This window comes from Schistocerca americana, chromosome 3 (assembly GCF_021461395.2).
Source record: "Schistocerca americana isolate TAMUIC-IGC-003095 chromosome 3, iqSchAmer2.1, whole genome shotgun sequence".
Lineage (NCBI taxonomy): Eukaryota > Metazoa > Arthropoda > Insecta > Orthoptera > Acrididae > Schistocerca > Schistocerca americana.
Genome location: NC_060121.1, coordinates 556469012 through 556493222, shown reverse-complemented (window position 1 = coordinate 556493222; position 24211 = coordinate 556469012). Strand labels below are relative to the sequence as shown.

Here is a 24211-nt window from a genome sequence, read left to right as displayed (position 1 = left end):
AGTGGTGACATCTTCTCGCAGGATAACTGTCCCTGTCACAAGGCCAGAATCATGCTGCATTGGTTGAGGAGCATGACAGTGAACTCACATTGATGTCTTGGCCATCAAATTTGGCTTATCTGAATCCAATGAAACCCAACTGGGAGGATATTGGGCACCAGCTCCATGCCCATAAACCATCCGCCTGTAAATTGTGGGAATTGTGTGACCTGTGCATAGGCATCTGGTGCCACAAACCTCTGGAAGTACTTATTGAATCCATGGCATACAGAATGACTGCTGAATTGCATTACAAAGGGGGACCAGCATGCTTTTAAGTAGGAGGGCATAATGTATTGTATCATCAGCTTATTGTTTCTCCAAATATCTAATTTTAAACAAAGATTTATTGGATAACAATGTGCTGCCTTAAATAAAATTATGGGAATAGCCAATCACCAATACCAAGGCTGATGCATGGAACACAGAGACATTTACGAGGAAGCAGCATTCACATTAGCTTTTAAGTTCTTGCTCTTTTTCTAACAAAAGTACACACTTTCACACACACACACAGACGTCAAAACAGGCACTCCCATGGCCACAGCAGATCTTATTATTAATACTTGGTTACTGAAAGCAGGCAGAGACTTACCATACAGGATGAAAAGGAAAGATGGATTGTTGGGGACTTGTCAGATGCCGTCCCCAACAATCAGTCTTTTCTTCTCATCCTGTATGGTAAGTCCCCCTGACCCGCAGTTCTGGGTCAATTTGCTGAAATTTACCCATTTTCCTAGACCTCTCCAGTCCCTTTTCCTTCGCCTTCTTCCTTCCCCCTCAACCCTTCTGCCCAAAGAAGAGGCCACTGGCTCCAAAAGCTTGCCAACTACAACCATCTTTACCATACAAATTTGAAATACTTTCAGAAAATCTGACAGAAGCAGTTACTCAAATAAATTTTCTTGTAAGAATATGCAATAGAACTGATCCTACAATTTCAGGTGAAACACAAAAGTCAGGATTAGTTTCTACATAGGAGGCAAGAGGGGATACTTGCCCCCTTCTGGAATCTAGGTGCAGGAGTTTTATACATAACAGAATGCTCATAAATTCCTAGCAATGATTCTCTGTGACTTAACTAATCTGCACATTTAACTTTTCTGAGTTCAGTGGGAAATATAGTGAATTTAGCAATCACCTTTTATTTTGGATTTGTTTGCTTGTCACATTGTTCTTTGGAAATTATGATGATTCCTTAGTGTGGCACCAGTTTCAGCACTGTTCTATAGTCAAGATGTACACAAAACCTTGCAGAACAGCACCAATACAGTCTCCACAATATTTTTTCTGTTTTTTTTCATGGAGCCCTTATTGAACTGATAAAGGATTGATCAAACACACTGATGTGTGGATTCCCAGAACAACATGAACATGGCCTGGGCCTGTCATTCATCCCTGATTCCTTCAAGTATGCTCTTACTCATGCTGCATAACAGGATCATGACAGTATTTAACCATTTGTTTGTACGCAAATAAGACCCTTGATGGTTGCTAATTCTACATTCAGTTTTATATGTGGAAGATTCTGAAGAACATAGTCATATAGGTATGTACATCTACACTTAATATATGGGACCAGTTCATGTATCAAGAAACTATTTTCAACACTAGAAGACGGTGAAAACAGAGTGAAACTTCCAGGTAGGAAAGATGTCCTCTCCAAGCATTGTGATCTCCTCAACCCTATGGGATGGTATCCAACATTACATTTAGTCACAAGCTACAAATTTTACATTCGAGTTGGCATGGCAGCACAGTAATGTCACAAAATGGAGACACAAGGACTTCCTTGTTTCTATTTTAAGCTGTTAAAAATCAATTCTATGAGCCAATTTAAGGGTAGTTTTGGGAGATTTCCCAAGCTCAGCTAGTCATATAGTGCCCCTGGGCTACATTTTTACCAGCCCAAAAAAATAATTTTCAGAGCTCATTTGTTTCACTTTTCTTCATACCACTCAACATCAAGAAAAGTAGAAAATGTGAAAGCAGTTCAGTAAGACCATTAATTATCAGGCATAAATTTTTATAAATGAACTTTAGATTATGTATGTTATGAGGCAACTAAACCACAATTCACAAGTCAGCACCAAAGTTGAATAACTCTTGTTTAAAGTTTATTCTCTATTTATCCTCTTTGAGGTGTATTAATGTACAGTAGCATTTTTGTTTGGTTATTTTTGTTGATATCCAATAGGGTTTTCTGAACTGTTCTGATTTTTTTTCTATTTAAGGTTTGTGAATTTTCAGCTTCAACCTAGCATTATTGGAATATGAACAATTTTGTGAATAGTTCTAACTTTGTTTCATAACTCATTAGATACTCTGGATTTAATCACATGAGGATGTAATTTTAGATCATTGACTCAGTCTGCAAGATATGGGAAATCCTTCAGAAAAGGGGAATTGGAAGGCTGACTATGAGAAGAATAAAGAAAAACAGGAGGTCAGAAGACATAGAGGTTTGAATAGAAAAATAAACTGAAACAAGAGAGTGCACTATTCTCTCTACATTTCATCACTCTTGTGGAAGAGATGATGACAGGGGTGTAGCATGAATAGGAGATGAAAATATAAAAGTAGAGGTGTTCCAGAGATTTATTGGTTTGGGGAAACAGAAATGCAAGAGAGGCTAAATGTATGGGACGAAGTAGTGGGATGGTATGAAGTGAAATTTAATGCAAAGAAATGTGAAATCTGAAATGATTGTGTCAATGAGGAATAAGAGGGGAGTAGAAATGGAAGCAAGTATCAGAGGGCAGGTGCTAAAGAAGGTGGAAAGTTTCAAGTACTTGAGGAGTATAATAGAAGACAGAGGGAAGAATGAGAAGGGGTATGTAAGCCCATGGTTTCCTGCAGTGTAAAAAGACTGGTTTGGAGCAAGGAAGTAGTGCCAAAATCAAGCAAATGTTATAGCAATCATATTATGCTCCAATACTCATGTATTCACCAGAAATATGGATAATGAACAAAAGGCAGATGAGCAGGATACAGGCTTGTGAAATGAAATTTTAAAGAAGCAGAATGGGGCTAACTAGAGTGGGTAAAGTAAGGAATAAGATGGAGAAAAAAACAATGGATGAGAGGCCCATGCAAGAGACCATAGAGAAGACAACATTAAAATGGTATGGGCATGTTACATGAATGAGAGTTGGCAGGAAACTGAGGCAGTCCCATGAAGTGACAGCAGGAGGTAAGAGGTTCAGAAGACTGAGAGACAGATGGATTGTTGGAGTGAAGGAATGTGTAAAGAAGAGAGGAGAAGACTGGAACAGAGTGGAGAGAGAATCGTGGTGGGATGATAGGGAAAGATGAGAGGTTAATGTTCTACACAGACCCAACTATGGGCTGGAAACTGTAGGAGGAGGAGGAGGAGGAGGAGGAGGAGGAGGAGGAGGAGAACAACAAGAAGAAGATAATGATGATGAATCATTTTACATCCATGTTTATGTAAATAACATGAAGAGAATTAAGTACTTTTCATGAAGTATCAAAATATGCTGTCTGTTTAGCAATCAATGCAATCTACCTTAAAAATACTAAGTGCAAAAATATCAGTTCTATAAGATACACTTTTAGAATCTTGCCCTCTCTTGGCAAACTTTCTACAGATGCACATGACAGGTATTCAGATAGGTAAAAGAGAATGATGTAGTGAATTTAAATATCTTTGAGAAAATGTACAGCAAAATGGAATAAAAATATATACAATAGGTGTAAGAATGATTGAAACAGAAACAGCATGTGGATCAGCTAAAAATATTTACATCAAGCAGTGCATCTCTGTATATACAAAACTGAAAAACTGTGCCTCATTCACACTGCCACAATGTATAAGTGTGAATGTTGACAAAGAATTTTAAGCTGGAAAAAATAGAACTGCTTGAATTCTTGGTGTGATTGATTAATGGAGTACTGTTGGGTGTTCTACCAAGCTGTTATTTCCACTTTATGCATAAAACATGAACAACTTGGCAGGACATCCAGAAGCCCACCATTAGACAACACAGGATTGGAAACTGAGAAGTAATGAGGAGATCTGCCAAAACATAGGGTGCCCATAATTAAAATTCCAGTAGAGAGAGAACAACTGTTCAGAGTGATTTCAAATTTGAGCAGCTTATTATTTATGCAGCGGGAAATGTCATGGGGAAAAAAAACGAAAACCTGACCAACAGATGGCACTGTAAGCATCACAATATGCACACCAACAGATGTGACAGATGGGTGGCACATGGCCGTTTCTCAGTTTGTATCCAAGATGCCCAACATGACTGTCTACATGAAGGGTAATGGAATGCTGGCAAAGCTCTTTTACAAGAACAGTTATTATGCACCAGTAGCTCGCACTAGTTTCAGACACTCAAGGGTATGAAAAAAGCATTCTTCCAATGTCTAAGAGTTTCATGACCATGATTACAAAATTAAAAAAGACAGATTCTTTTGAAGTGCAGAGTGGTAGAGGAAGGAAAGCAATTGATCTGACATCTGTCAAAGATGTGGCTACAGTATTGCAGGAGGGGGTCAAGTGGTGGCATGCAAACTTGCTGTGCACTGGGAATTGCCCGAATGTTGGACATGCCTGTGAGCATGGTGCACAAAATCCTACAAAATATCCTGCATTGCTATCCATACAAAACCAAGCGTGTTCAGGAGTTGCTTCCTGCTGATCTTCCAGCAAGAAAAATGTTTGCTCTGGAATTTCTTCTCACATGGAAATGGACAATGAATGGCCATGACACATTCTGCAGACAGATGAAGCCCATTTCTATCCCCAAGAACATGTCAATATGCAGATCTGCAGAATATGGGCAATGGAAAGTCTGCACACACATTAACTGTTAGCATTTCATTGTGCAAAGGTGACTCTGATATGGACTGATGGCATCACTTATTGTAGGGACATATTTTTTGAGTTGATCCTTGTGGGTCCTGTTACCTGTACTGTCACTGGTAAAAGCTATAAGAGTCTTCTACACATCAATGTCATCCCAATCCTTCAACAACATGGATGTGTGGGTAGCATCATTTTTATGCAAGATGGCACTCCTCCACACATTGCACAGCCAGTGAAGTGGCTGCTGTAGAGGGATTTCAGAAATGCTAGAATTATCAGCCATTATTTTCCTACAGTTTGTCCATATGGTTCAGCTGATCTTAATCCTTATGACTTCTAGCTGTGGGGTTATCAGAAAGATGGTGTGTTCAGTGCTTCAATCAGAAATGTAGCTGAACTGAAGGCATGCATTGTACAACACATTCTTTATGTGCCCACTGAGACAAATTGGTCTGTTGTGGGACATGCTGTTCCTCAGTTTCAACTTGTGGCAGAAAACAATGGACAGCATCTTGCACCAGTCTCATGACAATTAGAAACAGATCCCATTTTGATTTTTATGCAGTTTTTGGCATCAGGACACTTAAAAACTGATTTTTGCCATCCAGTGTGGTAAATCCATGATGTGGTGTATGGGCTTGCCTAACTAACTGTGCAACAACTGTTGACTGTCAAACTTGTGTGGTCATGCACATTGGGCAGTGCAGATGATGTAATGTGTGAATCATGCCACAGCCATCATATTGTGATTCACCTGTCATTTGTAGCTGACCCCATTTATGATAAGATGCTTATGGTGCCATCTGTTGGTAAAATTTTTGCTTTTTTCCCCCATGACATTTCCCCCTGTGTTAAACTATCTTGTTCAAATTTGATATCATTCTGAGTAGTGGTTTTGTTTTTACAGCATTTTGAAACTGGGACTTTAATTGTGGATACCATGTATTTAGAGAATATGAGAATTAATAGCAAAGAGAAGGTTAATATTCTTTGGACACATCTACCAAATGAAAGAGAACCAGCTAGCAAAACAAATATACTTGTGAAAATAATGTATTGTGCAGCACAGTCACACTTATTTCAAATGATATGACTTATTTTGGCTATCATCAGATCACAAAATACATATTATGGTTCAGTTCTATCACTGAAGACACAACATTGTCAATAACTGACAATGTGGTTTCCTCAGTGGTATGACCGAACCATGAAGTGTTAACAACAACAACAACAACAAATTTTTATCATAACATAATATGCTTCATAAATCAAACATTGTGACATAGATGACTTGTCAATTTTAAGACTAATAAACTAATCTAGGGTGACATAGATATGTATTACTTTACAGGGTTATCATTTTTTTTTTCAAAAAAAAAATCTATGGTTATGGCATATATGGTGTTACATTTTAGAGAGATACTATATTACATGGTAATAATTCAAGAAATCTTCTACACTATAGTAGCATTTACTTTTAAAATATTTTTCAAGGTCACTTTTCATCTTACAGATTTTATTTGTAAATTTCATGCCCATGCCCATGTAGTGTGGAGTTTTTCATATATGTTGAGTCTGTCGGTAGGTAGCATGTAAGGCTTTTCAAATTGAAGTTTGCAGTATTAATTCTTTTTAGCTCCCACCATGGCTTGAACAGATTACTTTTCTCAGATCCCCCAGAAAATTCTGCTATACTTAACTACTGAAACAAAATATGCATAATACACAGCTTTTTAACTGCTAAGTCAATGATACTAGATAAGACATTCATGACATACACAATATTGTTCAATCAACTGAAAATTCTGTCTACATTACTGCTCCACAACATATTTTTATTTATTAACACACCAAAGAATTTGACACTGCTTGTGGTTTCCAGCTTTTTGTCTGTGTAGCTTACTTCACTTATATATCATGCTGATGGTTTCAAATTGAAGTGAAAAATTTCTGTATTTGCAAAGTTTGATTTCAAATTATTATTTTTTCCTATGCCTCCATTTCTCCAAGTGCCTACTCAATACAGTGGATGAAATTTTCATTGGTTTTACAGCAGACTGTCATTGCTGAGTCATCTGCACAGAGGATGGTGTCTATCTCAACCTGGCATGGCATATCATTGATATAATACAAAAATAGTAGTGGACCGAATACAGAGCCTTGTGTGACACCTAATTGTATGTGTTTCTAGCCAGAAAGGAATTTCTTGCCACTGTTATGAACAAGCACTCTTTGTTTTCTTTTTGCCAAGTATGATAACATCCAACTAAGAGATTTTCCTTGAAAACCACAGCTAGTCATTTTTGAAGAAGCCAGTCATGATTTACAGTGTTGAAGGATTAGGTAAGACTGCAAAAGATGCCTGATACACACTTTATTACTGAGACAACTGCTAACTCATGCTTATGAACTTGGTTGAAAAGTTATCGTAGTTCTCATTTATTGAAGTTTGTATGCTGACTGACCAAATAGTGAGGCTTAGTTTTTTTAATAAATATCTCCATATTCATTTGCATAGGTTGTGCTGGAGCCTTCCCTGAAACTACATTGATTGCATAAAATAATATTGTGGGATGAATTATGACTTTCTGTCTGGTCACATGCAGCTCTTTCCAATATTTTTGAAAAATTTGGTAACAATGAGATAGGCCTATAGTTTTCCATTTAATCTCGTTTGCCCTTTTTGTGAACTGGTACAACTTAGCATAGTTTAACTGATCTGGAAAACACCTCTCTTCAAAAGACTGCTTGGTTATGAAGGAGAGTGGGTGTGCAATACATAGTGTACTGATTTTATTATTCTAGCAGTAACCTCATCCCAACCCAACTGAATTTAAAATTTTTATGTGCATTATTGTTTTAATGACAGCAGAGCTTGAAACAGGTGAAAATTGAAAACCCAAGGAATTTATTTCCGTTATACTAGAAATTGTATTTGGTGTTGAGGAGTCACCAATTTTGTTACAACTAATGAAGGAGTCACATATGACACTGTGCTCTGCACTGTCCTTCCATTTATCATTAGTTTAGAGGGACATTCTCTTCATTTCACTGCCAAACTCACTTCTTATAACAGAGTAAACAGCATTGGATTTGTTTTTATTTTAAATGCATGTATTGTTTGCAGTATGCTTTGCTGGTTTAACTACTTTATCAAATGTTTTTTTGTATATGGTAACCTATTTAAGAAATTTAGGATTTCAATTAACTTTTGCCTCCATATGCTGTTTTGTCTTCTTGATGATAGACACTCTAATTCCTTTTGTTACCCATGATCTACTTTTATGCAACTCAGTCCATACTGTTATAAAAGGGAAGCATTCATTGAACATGCTAATGAATTTGGTTGCAAAGTTATTGCAGTTGTCATTTGTTGAAGTGGGTTTGCTGACTGATCAAACCTTGAGGCTTAGTTTTTTAATAAATATCTCCACATTTTCTTTGGAGGAGTTCCTGGATCTATTTGTTGTGCAGCCTGAATTTCATTCTGATGATGTCATAAATAGTATTGCATTGTCTGATATTCCTAGAATTAAATACATTTTTCTTTGATGCTGTAATTGTGACTACTTACAATATTATCAAGACATGTTGCTGCCACTCTTGTGCATAGGCCAAAATTCAAATTTAGCCCATTTGTGTCCACCAGTCTTTAAATGTGAAGCAGATTTGTCATCAGTTCTTATATCTATGTTGCAGTCAGCACATATAACTAGTTTCTTGCACAGTTTTTCAGTTTTTAATTTATGTAACGGAGTTTCAAATTTATCTAAAAGCACAGAGCTTATATGGTATCCAGGTATGTGATACATACTGTTGATTAACATGTTATACTCCTTAAATTATGTACAACAACTTTCAAAAGCAAGTTCATACACATACATTACTCCTTGTTCCATAGATCATGAATACGACATTTTGTAATGATGTGGAACATGTCACTTTAACATAAGTTTTCTTTACAGAAAATAATTAATTAATTAAGTTTTTTATACAGATACTACTTCATATCTAAGAATTCGTCTATTGAATAGAAGGAGTTGTCATTCATAAATTCTTTTAATTTGCTTTTAAATGTTGATTGGTTGTCTGTCAGACTTTTAATACTATTTGGCAAATGACCAAAGATTTTTGTGGCAGCATAATTCACCCCTTTCTGTGCCAAGTGAGATTTAATCCAGAATAGTGGGTATCATCCTTTCTTCTAGTGTTGTAGCTATGCACTTTGCTGTTATTTTTGAATTGGGATGGGTTATTAGTGACAAATTTCATAAGTGAATATATGTATTGCAAAGGTACTGTGAATATCCCGAGTTCCTTAAATAAATGTCTGCAAGGTGATCTTGGGTGGGCTCCAGCTATTATTCTGATTACATGCTTTTGTGCAATGAATACTTTCTCTGTTAATGACAAGAACATATTCATTTAGATAGCTAAAATTCTGTCTGATTTCATAGTTCACCATGGGAATGGATTAATATGAATGAGCCTCCATACTTGTTAGTTCTACAAAAGCTGGTGGCTAGTTTATAGCCTGGAAGTGTGTTGAGGAGATTGATATTTTCAGTTTTAAGCCAATGTTCATTAAGACATATTACCTTTACTGACTCTTTCATACTTCCTCACGGAATTTGCATATCATAAAGCTTGCTGATCATTCCTTCAAATAGACATCTGATGTTCAAATGCATAATGAAATTACTACTGTATATATTATCAGGTAAAGCATGTTTATAACTAGTTTGTTTACATGGCAAAGGAACTTCCACCTGCGTACTGAATACTACTTTTGTATTGTTAGAGTTGGGCCAAATTTTTATGGTCTAAAAGACAAAACTAGTAATGTTGTTTAATTTAGTATGATTGTGCTGGATAATAAACTATTTTCAGAACAGTCAATTACTGTATGTCTCCAGCTCAATTGAATTATTGTTCTTTCCAAAATATTCATGTATTTCTAGAAAAAGAAGTAAACAATAACATGGGTTACAGATTAAAAAAGAGCTAGAAATAAATAAATCAAACAAGCAGAAATAATAGAAAGGAACTGTACTAAAAATGAAGTAGTAAATTTGGTAAGCTCCTGAGACAAAAAAAGTAAGAAATCAGGAACTGTATGGGTAGGAGGACTGATGACCTCAGATGTTGAGTCCCATAGTGCTTAGAGCCATTTGAACCATTTGCATGGGTAGAATAAAGTGAAAGACAACATGGGGATAGGATCAATGTTTACTTGATAAAAAGGAAACAACAAAGGAGGAACAGAAACTGAAGTTGGTACATGGTCCCAGTAGGTCAGTAGATCAACTGATTCTCATTTGTTATCTCAGTCATCTAAATCCCATTCTTACCAGTCTTATTACTGCAATGACAGCAATCAACAATCTGAATGCAAATAAAGAATATAAAATTTTGTCTGGTGCACTCCATTAAGTGTTTCAGATAATTACTTAAAAATCTCTAAGATTCCAGATACAGCTGTTACTACTGATCTCTGTATATCAAATTATTACATTACCATAACAGCTTCTTGCACCAGTGTTTAATTTAACTGGCTGAAAATGACTGGATCCTTTTCAAATGGTGTTTACTCCTTACATAGTTACATATTTAGTTATCTCTAAGCATTTAGTTTCTTGTGTGTGGAGGCACTTTAAGATTTAAAAAGATGTGCTACTCCCATGCAATCATGCTGTTAAAATTTGTTTCATAGGTCACCAGAAATTGCTATTTTCTTCCTAAAGTCGCATATATGTACATGGATGTTTGACAGGTGCAATTTTTGATGTCTCCTTTTTTACTTCTTTTTATTTATTTATTTATTTAAAAGAATGAAAAAGAGACAGCATTATTTAATGATTTTTTCTTTTATTGTACAAGATGTGATCTGATCTCAGCAATGACACCACCTTAATTTCAAATCTCACTAGCACTGCCTCAATACTTTTGCAACATGACCTGATCTGAAGGAAATTTTGGCTGTATCCACAAATAACTGGGTCATTTGACAAATACTTAGCAGGGTGACTTGGCCTCCTTATACAACTCAATGAGTATCATAATCCAAATAAACCATAATTAACTACAGAAACATAGTAATATTAATTTATGAGATTTATTATTAAATACTTGAGATGAAATAATTCCACTTCCTACTTTCAACAAATAAATGTGTTGTTTTACCTGACAGATTGTATTTTGCATGACACTTATTAATTTGTTTTGGTACTATTACAACAGTAATTTTATATATGGTATGTTGTAGAAAAGTGTGTCTAAAAGACGTTTTTAAAAATATATATACTACTTCATTGAGTGGTGTTCACAATGGGAAGAACTAGAAAACCTTGCCAATGGCATAGCCAGTTTTGCATCACCACATTAGGATCTGAAGATAAACTTAAGCACTTAGAATAACTGATTCAGGTTGAACTTCTGCATTTTTACACAGAACACTAAACATCATATAGTTGAAGCAGGTGGCAACTGTTATTATCTTGTGCCTACTTCTGGTCACTCATGAGGAATTATTTCAATTACTTCCTACATAAATATATTTGTCAGATAGCTGACTTATTTTGGGAGTTCCATATTTTTTTTTCAATTGTTGCAAATCATATCTCCATTGCAGTAGGTCCTCTTATATTAACAGGGATGAAGCCAGAAGCTGCTAAGAAGGGAGCTGAGTGTAGTAGGCAGCTGCTGGAGACAGGCATGCATAGGGTATGCTATACAAAGGAAAGTAAAAAGTTGGTTTATTAATCATTGGATAACTGGTTTTATGTAATGTGATCACTGTTATCAATTAATCATGAAATTGAAGGAAGTGGCTCATCCAGTGTGAAAGTCACGATTATAAGATCTGTGGGCAATAGAATGAGATTTGCTTATTGAGCATTTTCAAGGAAATTTGGATATAATTATAGAAACATATTTTGTTTAACAAAGTTCCAAATCATTAATTAAAGAAAGCAAATAACAGACATTCAGAAATAAATACCACAGTTTGAAATAGCTCTTCAGTGAACTACAATTTGCACACAAAAATATTGTGCAACATGCAGAATTAGTGAATAAGGCACTGACATTGTGTAAAACTACCAAGTACTGACTCACCAACAAAACAGGAAAGCACCTGTCTGTCTCTTTTAAAAATGTAGCATTGTAAGCAGAAAACTTACCTAATGCTACACGAGCACTGGTTGCTTCATGATTGATCCAGAAAGATACCCATGACAGCATAACAATTAATATTGAAGGAAGATATGTCTGAAATATGAAGTAACCAATGTTTCTCTGAAGTTTGAAGGATAAGGAAAGTCGCTGATAGTTCCCAGTTGCCAGTCTTTCTTTGCGGTCATTGGTTCCATATCCAACAATTGTGAACTGAGGTAGTTCTGCCTCCTCCACTCCTCGTACTGGTGTCTCCTTCCAGTACATTACAACATCAGATACAGTGTACCCATCTGATGGAAAAAATGAAAAAATAAATTTTCAGAGAGGTGCATAAGTATTATCTGTTGCCATTACATGCAGTGCAATATTACTACTATTTGTATAAGGAAGAGAAAGGTCTGTTTCATTCACATGTATTACTGGTGCAGTGAACTGATGCTCACACTTTAATGTTTTTTTTTTTCTGATTTGGTTAATAACTTCTTCAGAACACAATGGGTATGAGGACAGCACTCCCAAATCATTGCAAAGTGAACAGTTTTTGCTGTAGCTAGCAACCATACAGAGAACGTATGGGAGAACATGTATGTCATTTTCACCATCCAGCACACCAGCATGTGTGTATAAATTATATATATTGGGTTGTGTTCTGGGTGTCTTAATAGCTTCAAGGGCTCATTGTTTCACAATGGAAATATAAGTTTTCTTTTATGGAAAATAATTCTTATAATCTTTTTTGCGTTGGCAGGTGCAACTTGAATATTGCAAGACAGAAATATGTTGGAAGAAGTAGTCTGTTTTATAGTGACAGTAAGTTACTTGCATATAACAGAACAGTTCAGTGAAATTATTTTGTAATTAGAACTAAAAAGAACAGATATTGAGTCATTATTTGCATTTCACTTTTTTAATTCCCAACAAAGCTGCTTCTTTGCTGTGCCATACACAAAGATATTAAGTTTTGATTACTGTGCCCAATCCTCAGCTATACCTTGTCACCAGCATCCTTACTGTTCTGTTTAAAGGTATGGAGATCTAATAGAGAGAAGTGGATAGAACTTTTGGAAAATCTGAAAGGGGGTATCCAAAAGAAACCAGAATTATTATTGAAAAGTTACATATTTTCAAATTGTTTACAAAACAACCATATCCCCTTAAAAATATTCTCCATTACAACTAATATATTTGTCCCACCAGTGCTTCCAATGTTCAAAACATTTTTGTAGCCATCTTTAGAAATGGCTGACAGCTCCTTCCTTGTTTTTTCTTTACCTCTTCAATGTTGTCAAATTGGTGTCCTTTCACACCCATTTTCATGCATGGAAACAAGAAGAAGTCTCACAGGACCAGGTCAGGAGAGTAAGGTGTGTAGGGCAGTGGAATCATGCCATATTTAGCCAAAAACTGTCTAACAGAGATGGCTTTATGGTAGGTGTGCTGTTGTGGAAGAACCAGTACCCTTTCTGCCACAAATCAGGTCTCTTTTGATGAACACTGTTTTGTAATATTCTTAAAACTTCCAAATAAAAGGTTCAATTAATGGTCTGACCTGGGGGAACAAACTCTGACTGAACTATACCCTTGGCATCAAACAGACAAGTCGGCATTGTTTTGATGTTTGATTTGACTTGATGACATTCTTTTGGACGGGTGACAATGACGTCTTGCATTGACTTGACTGTTGCTTCATTATTGGGTCATAACCATAGTATTATGACTCATCACCAGAAATGACCTTTGACAGAAAATCTGAATCAGTTTCAAGCTGTTGTTTCAAAGTGCCTGCAAGAAAATGTGAGAAGGAAATGGCCTGAAATGTGGTGAGATAATTCATAGCTCTTGCACCATGATAATGCTCCTATGCATTCATCCCTGTTGCTGTGTGAGTATTGCACAAAAAACAAAATCACTGTGCGGCCTCATCCTCCATACTCTCGAAATCTGGCCCCTGCAGACTTTTCATTGCTTTCAGAGTTGATAACCCCATTGAAAGGATGAAGACTTGCAGTGGTACACGAGATAAAAGAAAATTCATGATACAGCAAGAGGCATACCAAGACTGCTTCCCAATGTCGAAACAGTGTAGGGAGTGGTGTATCAATTGTGGAGGAGAGTATTTCAAAGCAGACCATGCACAATAAGTAAAAGGTAAGTGTACAAAAATTTTGTGGACGAAGTTCCAGAATTTTTTGAACAGACCTATATATGTTTGTATCTTTTATCCTGAAGTTAGATGCTTTGATGTAAATAAATAATAAATTGCCAATGTAAACCACAGCCAGTTTTAGTTCTCTTTTTGTTAACTTACAGCCTTGCATTTTGTATATGAGAGTTAGCAACTATCAGAAGTATTTTCCTTCAGTTTTAATTAAACTTTTTGAATCTCTCATGTGACAGATCTTCAACAGTGTATATATCTGTTCTTTAACAGTGCTTTGTCTTATTGTTTATTTTCCATAAGGAACTGACTTTTCTTTTTGTAAAGGTAACTGTACTCAGATAAGTATAAACAACCTAGAATTTTCCATCATATTTTACTGATAGCATGGAGTATATGATTCATGGCAAATTAATATGGCATGGAAATTTGCAAAGCAGCTACAGTAGGTATTCGGACCAAAATAGAAGAAATGGTACTTATACTCTGAATGACTGGAAACAATCACACTAGACAATCTGGGATGAAGTAGTAACTTGAATATTAGGACAGATTGCTACTCATCACATAGAAGCTACCTTCTTATCTGAATATATGTGATTTCATTTTTTGTGCAGTACTCGCTTACCAACAGGGATGAATGTGCAGGAGCATTATCATGGCGCAAGAGCCATGAATTATCTCACCACATTCTTTGGTCTCTCAAATGTATGTCATCCAGATTTAACTTCTTGAGATTGCCTAAAGCATTTAAGATGAATACCAGAATGGTCTCCCTAAACAGATAAGACAATTTCTTTCCTTATCCTGGTCCAAATTGAGTATATACTCAAATGGCCTATTTATCAATAGGGAGTTAAACTAGGTCTTCCTAGTTTTCTAGTTCTCAGTAAAACTAGGAACACACCAATTTACTCCACAGTTGTGGGCAGCAAGTCCTTGGAAAGTATTTCATAGGGACAGAGTTCAGTTTTGGGTGGGCTTTAATATTCTTTTGATGCACAAATTGATTTTCATTTACAAGGGAAAGATCCTAAGTTCTCTGACAGTGCAGAGATAATAGAGATATCAATGAAATTTTGTTTTTGTTATGTTGGTACATATTTTATAATGATGTAAATCAAGTGTTAACTTGACTGTTGATTGGCTTTACTTATAACTTAAACAGCTTTTTAAAATAACAAAGTATGTTTTAAGTTATCAAAATGGTACACTTCGTGGTAAAATTCTTTGATTCAAATTTTTTACTACCAAAGGAAATGAACCCAAATTTTATAAGGAGTTTGCTCCCTTGTTTAAAACAGGTGGGAAATAGAAGACTGAATTCACAGTTGCCCGTATATCTTCCATGCCCTTGTGCATTGTATGGTCAGCATGTGAATGCTTTTTACAAGATATTACTTGCATACTGTGTTATTCAGTCTTATGAAAGCAGTTATCTAACCAGTCTAATGATTTCATTTTCTTTGACATTTTTAGAACAACTGATTAGGACTGACAGAGTTATGTAGTAAATGTAGTTTTTGAAATAATGGTTATAAATTTCTAATATCAGAGTCATAAAGCACAATGGTTAATTATCAATAGCCATGTTATGGTTATCTGAATACTACTTGAAAACTACAAAAATTGAACAGATATATTTAAACAGATACAAATAAACATCATATCATTACATAAAAAAAAGGAAAAGCAAATGGCCAAGTAAATAAAATTGCTTTAATTGCTCAAATGGAAGTTCCAAGTAAGGACAGAAGAGTTTGGAGCAACAGCTTCTGAAAACTTTGTTGTAGATCCAATTTCCATAAGTTACTGACACACAATAACTGCAGTAAATAGTGTAGCTGAGTATTGTGTTCAAATAAAAAGAAAAAAGCATTGCAACTTCTTCTTGTTTTTCCTCTTTTTTTTCTCTCTTCATCCCTTCTTCTTCTCCCTCTTCTTCTGTACTTCATGCATAAGGCTTTTGCCCCTGGAATTTACTTTCTAGTTGTTAGCAAGAGACCTGCAACTCACTTCTCTACTGTAATACGGGGACAACACTACTTTATAAAACATCATAACTGTTACTATATCTGTCTACATCTGCATCTATATCAATACTCCACAAGTGGAGGGCACTTATGGTACCACTAACTGATCCCTGCTTTCCTGTTCCATTCACTAATGGCATATTGGAAAAATAATCATCAGTAATTCTCTATATTAGTTCTAAATTCTTGAATTTTCTCATTGTGGTCATTTCGCGAGATGTATTTGGGAGGAAGTAGTATGCTGTCCAACTCTTCCCAGAAAGTACTCTCTTGAAATTTGTATAGTAAACCTCTCAGTAATGCTCAGCACATCTCTTGTAGCACTTAACATTGGAGTTCGGTGAGCATCTCTGTAACACTCTTGCACAGATTCAATGATCCTGTGACAAAATGTACCACTCTTTGTTGGATCTTCTCTATCTCTTCTATTGGTCCTACATGGTAATGGTTGAAGACTGATGAACAATACTCAAGAACTGGTTGAACAAGTGCGTTGTAAGCCACTTCTTTAATAGATGAATTACATTTCCTTAAGATTCTTTCTATTAATTTCATCCATCTGTCTGCTTTTCCTACTATTTATTTTCTGTAGTCATTCTTCTGAAGTTCACTCTGGATAGATACTCCTAGATATCTTATGGTAGTTACTGCTAACTTGTAATCAGTAATGAAGTTGTACATAGTGGATTTATTTTCCTACGTATGCACACTGTACTATATTTATTTTGTTAAGGGTCAACTGTCAGATCACACACCATTCATCAATCCTCTACAGGTCATTCTGTAAATCAATACTGGCTCCTGGCAGTGCTACTTTCTTATAGATAACTGCATCATCTGCAAACAGCCTGAAAAAGTTTCCAATGCAGTCTACTAGATCATTTATATATGTAAACAGTAATGGTCCTACCACACTTCCTTTTGGTACTCACAAAATTACCTTTGTAACTGTTGATTTTGTTTCAGTAAGAGCAATGTGTTGAGTTATACCTACAAGGATGTCTTGAATCCATTCACCAATCTGGTCCCGTACTCAGTAAGCTTGTATTTTTTTTTTTTTTTTTTCACTAAGTGGCTGTGTGGGACAGTGTCAAGTGCCTTCCTGAAGTTGAGGAACACAGCATCGACCTGAGGACTGATGTCTAGAGCACTATGGACCTCATGAAGGAACAGAGTGAGTTGAGTTTCACAAGATCTCTTTCTGCGGAATTCATGCTGATTTTTATAGAGGAGTTGGAAGCTGAAGAAATGAATCAAAGTTTGTGCCACAGCCAGAACTCAAACCCAGGTCTTCTTGCTTACTAGGCAGATATGCTGACCATTACACCACCACAGTACTATGGTTAACATAGCTGCACGAACTACCCAAGTCAAATGCCATCCCCAACACAAACTCTAATTCACATCTCCAGCTTATTTTCCCCTTACATTGTGACTATCGCCAGGGCTCTCCGACACTGGAATAGCACCACAGCATTGGACTTAATGGGGAAGTCCTCTACTACATGTGATTGTATAGATCTTATAATTATAAGACCTATCTTATCTATCTTCCCCCTTATGTCCAATGCTGGGGTGCTATTCCAATGTTGAAGAGCCCTGGTAATAGTGAAAATGTAAGAGGAATATAAGCTGGAGATGTGAATTAGAGTTTGTGTTGGGGAGGGCAGTTGACTTGGGTAGTTCGTGCTGCAGTGGTGTAATAGTCAGCATATCAGCCTAGTAAGCAAGAAGATCCACATTGAGTCCCAGCTGCAGCACAAATTTTGATTCATTTCTTCAGCTTCCAACATTATCATAGATAAAGATGAGACTTAAATGTCTCAGGAAAATTTAAATATAAAATTTATAGAGGAGATTTTTATGGTCCAAAAATATCATAATATATTAATATAAAATGTGTTACATACTTCTACAACAGATTGACATTAACAATATGAGCCTATAATGATATGTACCAGTCCTACAACTCTTGAAAGAGTGAATGACATACACTTTTTCTAGTCAGCAAGTATCCTTCATTGTACAAGTCACCTTCGATGAGCTGCTGCTAGAAGGGGAGCAAGTTCTTTCACATAGTCTCTGTAGAATCTTACTGGTATCTCATCTGGTCCTGATGCTTTTCCACTACAAAGTGACAAATTGTTTCTCTGTTCTGCAATCAGTTATTTCAATATGTGTCATTCTGAAATTCATTTTTTTTTTTTTTTTGGTCATCAGTCTACTGACTGGTTTGATGCTGCCCGCCACGAATTCCTTTCCTGTGCTAACCTCTTCATCTCAGAGTAGCACTTGCAACCTACATCCTCAATTATTTGCTTGACGTATTCCAATCTCTGTCTTACTCTACAGTTTTTGCCCTCTACAGCTCCCTCTAGTACCATGGAAGTCATTCCCTCATGTCTTAGTAGATGTCCTATCATCCTGTCCCTTCTCCTTATCAGTGTTTTCCACATATTCCTTTCCTCTCCGATTCTGTGTAGAACCTCCTCATTCCTTACCTTATCAGTCCACCTAATTTTCAACATTCGTCTATAGCACCACATCTCAAATGCTTCGATTCTCTTCTGTTCCGGTTTTCCCACAGTCCATGTTTCACTACCATACAATGCTGTACTCCAGACGTACATCCTCAGAAATTTCTTCCTGAAATTAAGGCCGGTATTTGATATTAGTAGACTTCTCTTGGCCAGAAATGCCTTTTTTGCCATAGCGAGTCTGCTTTTGATGTCCTCCTTGCTCCGTTCGTCATTGGTTATTTTACTGCCTAGGTAGCAGAATTCCTTAACTTCATTGACTTCGTGACCATCAATCCTGATGTTAAGTTTCTCGCTGTTCTCATTTCCACTACTTCTCATTACCTTCGTCTTTCTCCGATTTACTCTCAAACCATACTGTGTACTCATTAGACTGTTCATTCCGTTCAGCAGATCATTTAATTCTTCTTCACTTTCACTCAGGATAGCAATGTCATCAGCGAATCGTATCATTGATATCCTTTCACCTTGTATTTTAATTCCACTCCTGAACCTTTCTTTTATTTCCATCATTACTTCCTCGATGTACAGATTGAAGAGTAGGGGTGAAAGGCTACAGCCTTGTCTTACACCCTTCTTAATACGAGCACTTCGTTCTTGATCGTCCACTCTTATTATTCCCTTTTGGTTGTTGTACATATTGTATATGACCCCTCTCTCCCTATGGCTTACCCCTACTTTTCTCAGAATCTCAAACAGCTTGCACCATTTTATATTGTCGAACGCTTTTTCCAGGTCGACAAATCCTATGAAAGTGTCTTGATTTTTCTTTAGCCTTGCTTCCATTATTAGCCGTAACGTCAGAATTGCCTCTCTCGTCCCTTTACTTTTCCTAAAGCCAAACTGATCGTCACCTAGTGCATTCTCAATTTTCTTTTCCATTTTTCTGTATATTATTCTTGTAAGCAGCTTCGATGCATGAGCTGTTAAGCTGATTGTGCGATAATTGTCGCATTTGTCAGCTCTTGCCGTCTTCAGAATTGTGTGGATGATGCTTTTCCGAAAGTCAGATGGCATATCGCCAGACTCATATATTCTACACACCAACATGAATAGTCGTTTTGTTGCCACTTCCCCCAATGATTTTAGAAATTCTGATGGAATGTTATCTATTCCTTCTGCCTTATTTGACCGTAAGTCCTCCAAAGCTCTTTTAAATTCCGATTCTAATACTGGATCCCCTATCTCTTCTAAATCGACTCCTGTTTCTTCTTCTATCACATCAGACAAATCTTCACCCTCATAAAGGCTTTCAATGTATTCTTTCCACCTATCTGCTCTCTCCTCTGCATTTAACAGTGGAATTCCCGTTGCACTCTTAATGTTATCACCATTGCTTTTAATGTCACCAAAGGTTTTTTTGACTTTCCTGTATGCTGAGTCTGTCCTTCCGACAATCATATCTTTTTCGATGTCTTCACATTTTTCCTGCAGCCATTTTGTCTTAGCTTCCCTGCACTTCCTATTTATTTCATTCCTCAGCGACTTGTATTTCTGTATTCCTGATTTTCCCGGAACACGTTTGTACTTCCTCCTTTCATCGATCAACTGAAGTATTTCTTCTGTTACCCATGGTTTCTTCGCAGCTACCTTCTTTGTACCTATGTTTTCCTTCCCAACTTCTGTGATGGCCCTTTTTAGAGATGTCCATTCCTCTTCAACTGTACTGCCTACTGCGCTATTCCTTATTGCTGTATCTATAGCGTTAGAGAACTTCAAACGTATCTCGCCATTCCTTAGTACTTCCGTATTCCACTTCTTTGCGTATTGGTTCTTCCTGACTAATGTCTTGAACTTCAGCCTACTCTTCATCACTACTATATTGTGATCTGAGTCTATATCTGCTCCTGGGTACGCCTTACAATCCAGTATCTGATTTCGGAATCTCTGTCTGACCATGATGTAATCTAATTGAAATCTCCCCGTATCTCCCGGCCTTTTCCAAGTATACCTCCTCCTCTTGTGATTCTTGAACAGGGTATTCGCTATTACTAGCTGAAACTTGTTACAGAACTCAATTAGTCTTTCTCCTCTTTCATTCCTTGTCCCAAGCCCATATTCTCCTGTAACCTTTTCTTCTACTCCTTCCCCTACAACTGCATTCCAGTCGCACATGACTATTAGATTTTCATCCCCCTTTACATACTGCATTACCCTTTCAATATCCTCATACACTTTCTCTATCTGTTCATCTTCAGCTTGCGACGTCGGCATGTATACCTGAACTATCGTTGTCGGTGTTGGTCTGCTGTCGATTCTGATTAGAACAACCTGGTCACTGAGCTGTTCACAGTAACACACCCTCTGCCCTACCTTCCTATTCATAACGAATCCTACACCTGTTATTCCATTTTCTGCTGCTGTTGATATTACCCGAAACTCATCTGACCAGAAATCCTTGTCTTCCTTCCACTTCACTTCACTGACCCCTACTATATCTCGATTGAGCCTTTGCATTTCCCTTTTCAGATTTTCTAGTTTCCCTACCACGTTCAAGCTTCTGACATTCCACGTCCCGACTCGTAGAACGTTATCCTTTCGTTGATTATTCAATCTTTTTCTCATGATGACCTCCCCCTTGGCAGTCCCCTCCTGGAGATCCGAATGGGGGGCTATTCCGGAATCTTTTCCAATGGAGAGATCATCATGACACTTCTTCAATTACAGGCCACATGTCCTGTGGATACACGTTACGTGTCTTTAATGCAGTGGTTTCCATTGCCTTCTGCATCCTCATGTCGTTGATCATTGCTGATTCTTCCACCTTTAGGGGCAATTTCCCACCCCTAGGAAAAGCGAGTTCCCTGAACCTCTATCCGCTCCTCCGCCCTCTTTGACAAGGCCATTGGCAGAATGAGGCTGACTTCTTATGCCGGAAGTCTTTGGCCGCTAATGCTGATTATTTATCAAAATTTAGGCAGTGGTGGGGATCGAACCTGGGACCGAAGATGTTTTGATTATGAATCAAAGACGCTACCCCTAGACCATGGGTCTATATAATGATTGAAAGGAGGAATCTTACTATGATTTTCTATGGTGAAAAAATTTTGGAAGACCAAATTCTCTCTCTGTCTTTTCCATTTTATTGCCATTATGGTCACTGAGTGACTGAATAGATGATTTTGAAGTGCTGACTGATTTTACATAAGACTGAAACCTCTTAGGATTTCCTTTAGATTGATGGACAAATTTTTTCTTTCAATGTTGTTGAACACAGCTCGCCTTATGTTCACTTTCACTTCACTCAGCTATTGTTTGTCAGTCAGATTTTGAGTTCTCTTGAAACTGTGAGGAAGCACCCTTTGTTTACAGGCAAAGCAGTTTTCTGAAATGGTTATTAAACCATGGTGGGTCTTTCCCATCCCTTAAGACTTTGCTCAGAACATACTTGTCTAAAGCATATTGAATAATGCGCTTGAATTTTTTCCATTTGTGCTCCATGTCTTTGCCCTCAGCACTGAATACTTGATGTTGACTACTCAGATACTCTGCACTTTGTATCTTGTCACTCTTGCTAATCATAAATATTTTCCTACCTTTCTTAACATTCGTTGTAATACCTGTAGTCATAGGTACAATTACAGCCTAATGACCACTGATACTGTCCTTTATGATAATTGATTTGAGATTGTTTTTTAAACAATATTAACTCAGCACATAGAGGAAGTATTGAGTGGCAGACAAGTACATAAAACAAAAACATAACCACCAGTCAAATATTGGGCCTTAGTTAATCCCACTGGATGACTGCCACATACAAGGCAATATGAGGAGCAATCTATGATGACGGGACATGTGATCAGCAAGTTGCCAATCGCTACAATCCTTATTGCCAGTAGACAAATCCTGATGGTGCCACCACTTCCATATTGAAGCAAATCCTCATTTTGCCTCTTGAGTCTGAGTTAAATCCATTCCAGACCTCCATACCTCAGAAAAAAATTGAGAAGGTGTTGAGAATTGAACCTGGGTGCTTCGACAGTGATGCTACCAATTCGGACATGGAAGTGGTTCAAACAAGGATATTTAAAAGTAGATTAACCTATCAGACAAAGTCCTTTCGAACAATAGAAAATCTAGGATGAAAATGATAGTTACTAATCACCATATAGTGGAGATGGTGAGTCACAGGTAGGAAAACACACACACACACACACACACACACACACACACACACACACACACACACACAGAGAGAGAGAGAGAGAGAGAGAGAGAGAGAGAGAGAGAGAGAGAGAGAGAGAGAGAGAGAGACTCATGCAAACAAAATTCATAACACACGACCACAGTCTCTGGCACCTAAAGTCAGGCTGTGAGCAGCAGCCCACGTTGGGAGAGGCAACTGGGTCGTGGGGAGTAAGGAGGAGGCAAGGTTGGGGAAGGATAGTGGGGTACAAATGGGAGACGGTAAAGATGGAGAATGTCATGTTGGACAGCTTGCTCAGCTACAGGTTGGTCCAGCTGTTTCTTCGTCACAGTTTGTCGGTAGCCATTCATGCTGAAGACAGGTTGTTGGTTGTCATGTCCACATAGAATGCAGCACAGTGGTTGCAGCTTAGCTTGTAGAGCACATGGCCAGTTTCACAGATAGTCCTGCCTTTGAAGGGATAGGTGGTGTTCTTGACTGGACTACAGTAAGCGGTGGTGGGATGATGTATGGGACAGGTCTGTTACAGGGATACGGGTCGTGAGACAAGGGGTTGGAAGCAGAGTTGTGTAGGGATGGATGAGGATATTGTGTAGGTTCGGTGGGCGGTGAAATGTCATGGTGGGAGGGGTGGGAAGCACAGTGGGTAGGATATTTCTCATTTCAGGGAATGATGAGAGGTAATCAAAACCCTGGCAGAGAACGTAATTCAGTTGCTCCAGTCATGGGTGGTACTAAGTCACGACAGGAATGCTCCTCTGTGGCTGGTTGGTGGGACTTTGGGAGGTGGTGAGTGACTGGAATGATAAGACATGGGAGGTCTCTTTTTGTACAAGATTGGGAGGGTAATTTGTAAAAGCCTCAGTGAGACCCTTGTTATATTTGAAGATGGACTGCTCATCACTATGGTTGTGGGTGGCTAGGCTTGGTATGGAATGGGTGGCAGCTGCTGAAGTGGAGGTATAGCTGGTGGTTGATAGGTTTGAGATGGATAGAGGTACTGATGCAGCCATCTTTGAGGTGGAGGTCAACATCGAAGAAGGTGGGTTGCTGGGTGAAATTAGATCAGGTGAAGAAAATGGGGGAGAAAGTGTTGAGGTTCTGGAGGAATGTGGATAGTGTGCCCTCACTCTCGATTCAGATCATGAAGGTGTCACTAATGAATCTGAACCAGGTGATGGGTTTCGGATTCTGAGTGTTAAGGAAGGATTGCTCTAGGTAGCCCATGAATAGGTTGGCATAGAATGGTGGCATGCAGGTGCCGATAGTCACTTGAGCCCATCC

At 37.5% G+C, this 24211-nt stretch overlaps 1 protein-coding gene across 3 annotated transcripts in view; it reads right to left on the bottom strand.

Moving 5' to 3' along the window:
* Positions 1–24211, bottom strand: part of LOC124605402 (gamma-aminobutyric acid receptor subunit beta-like) — a 287077-nt gene that overhangs the window by 18445 nt on the left and 244421 nt on the right. For all 3 annotated transcript variants that reach the window (XM_047137046.1, XM_047137048.1, XM_047137047.1), the window contains exon 6: positions 12058–12342. In XM_047137046.1, the coding sequence (XP_046993002.1) occupies positions 12058–12342 (285 nt within the window). The remainder of the gene's footprint in view (positions 1–12057; positions 12343–24211) is intronic.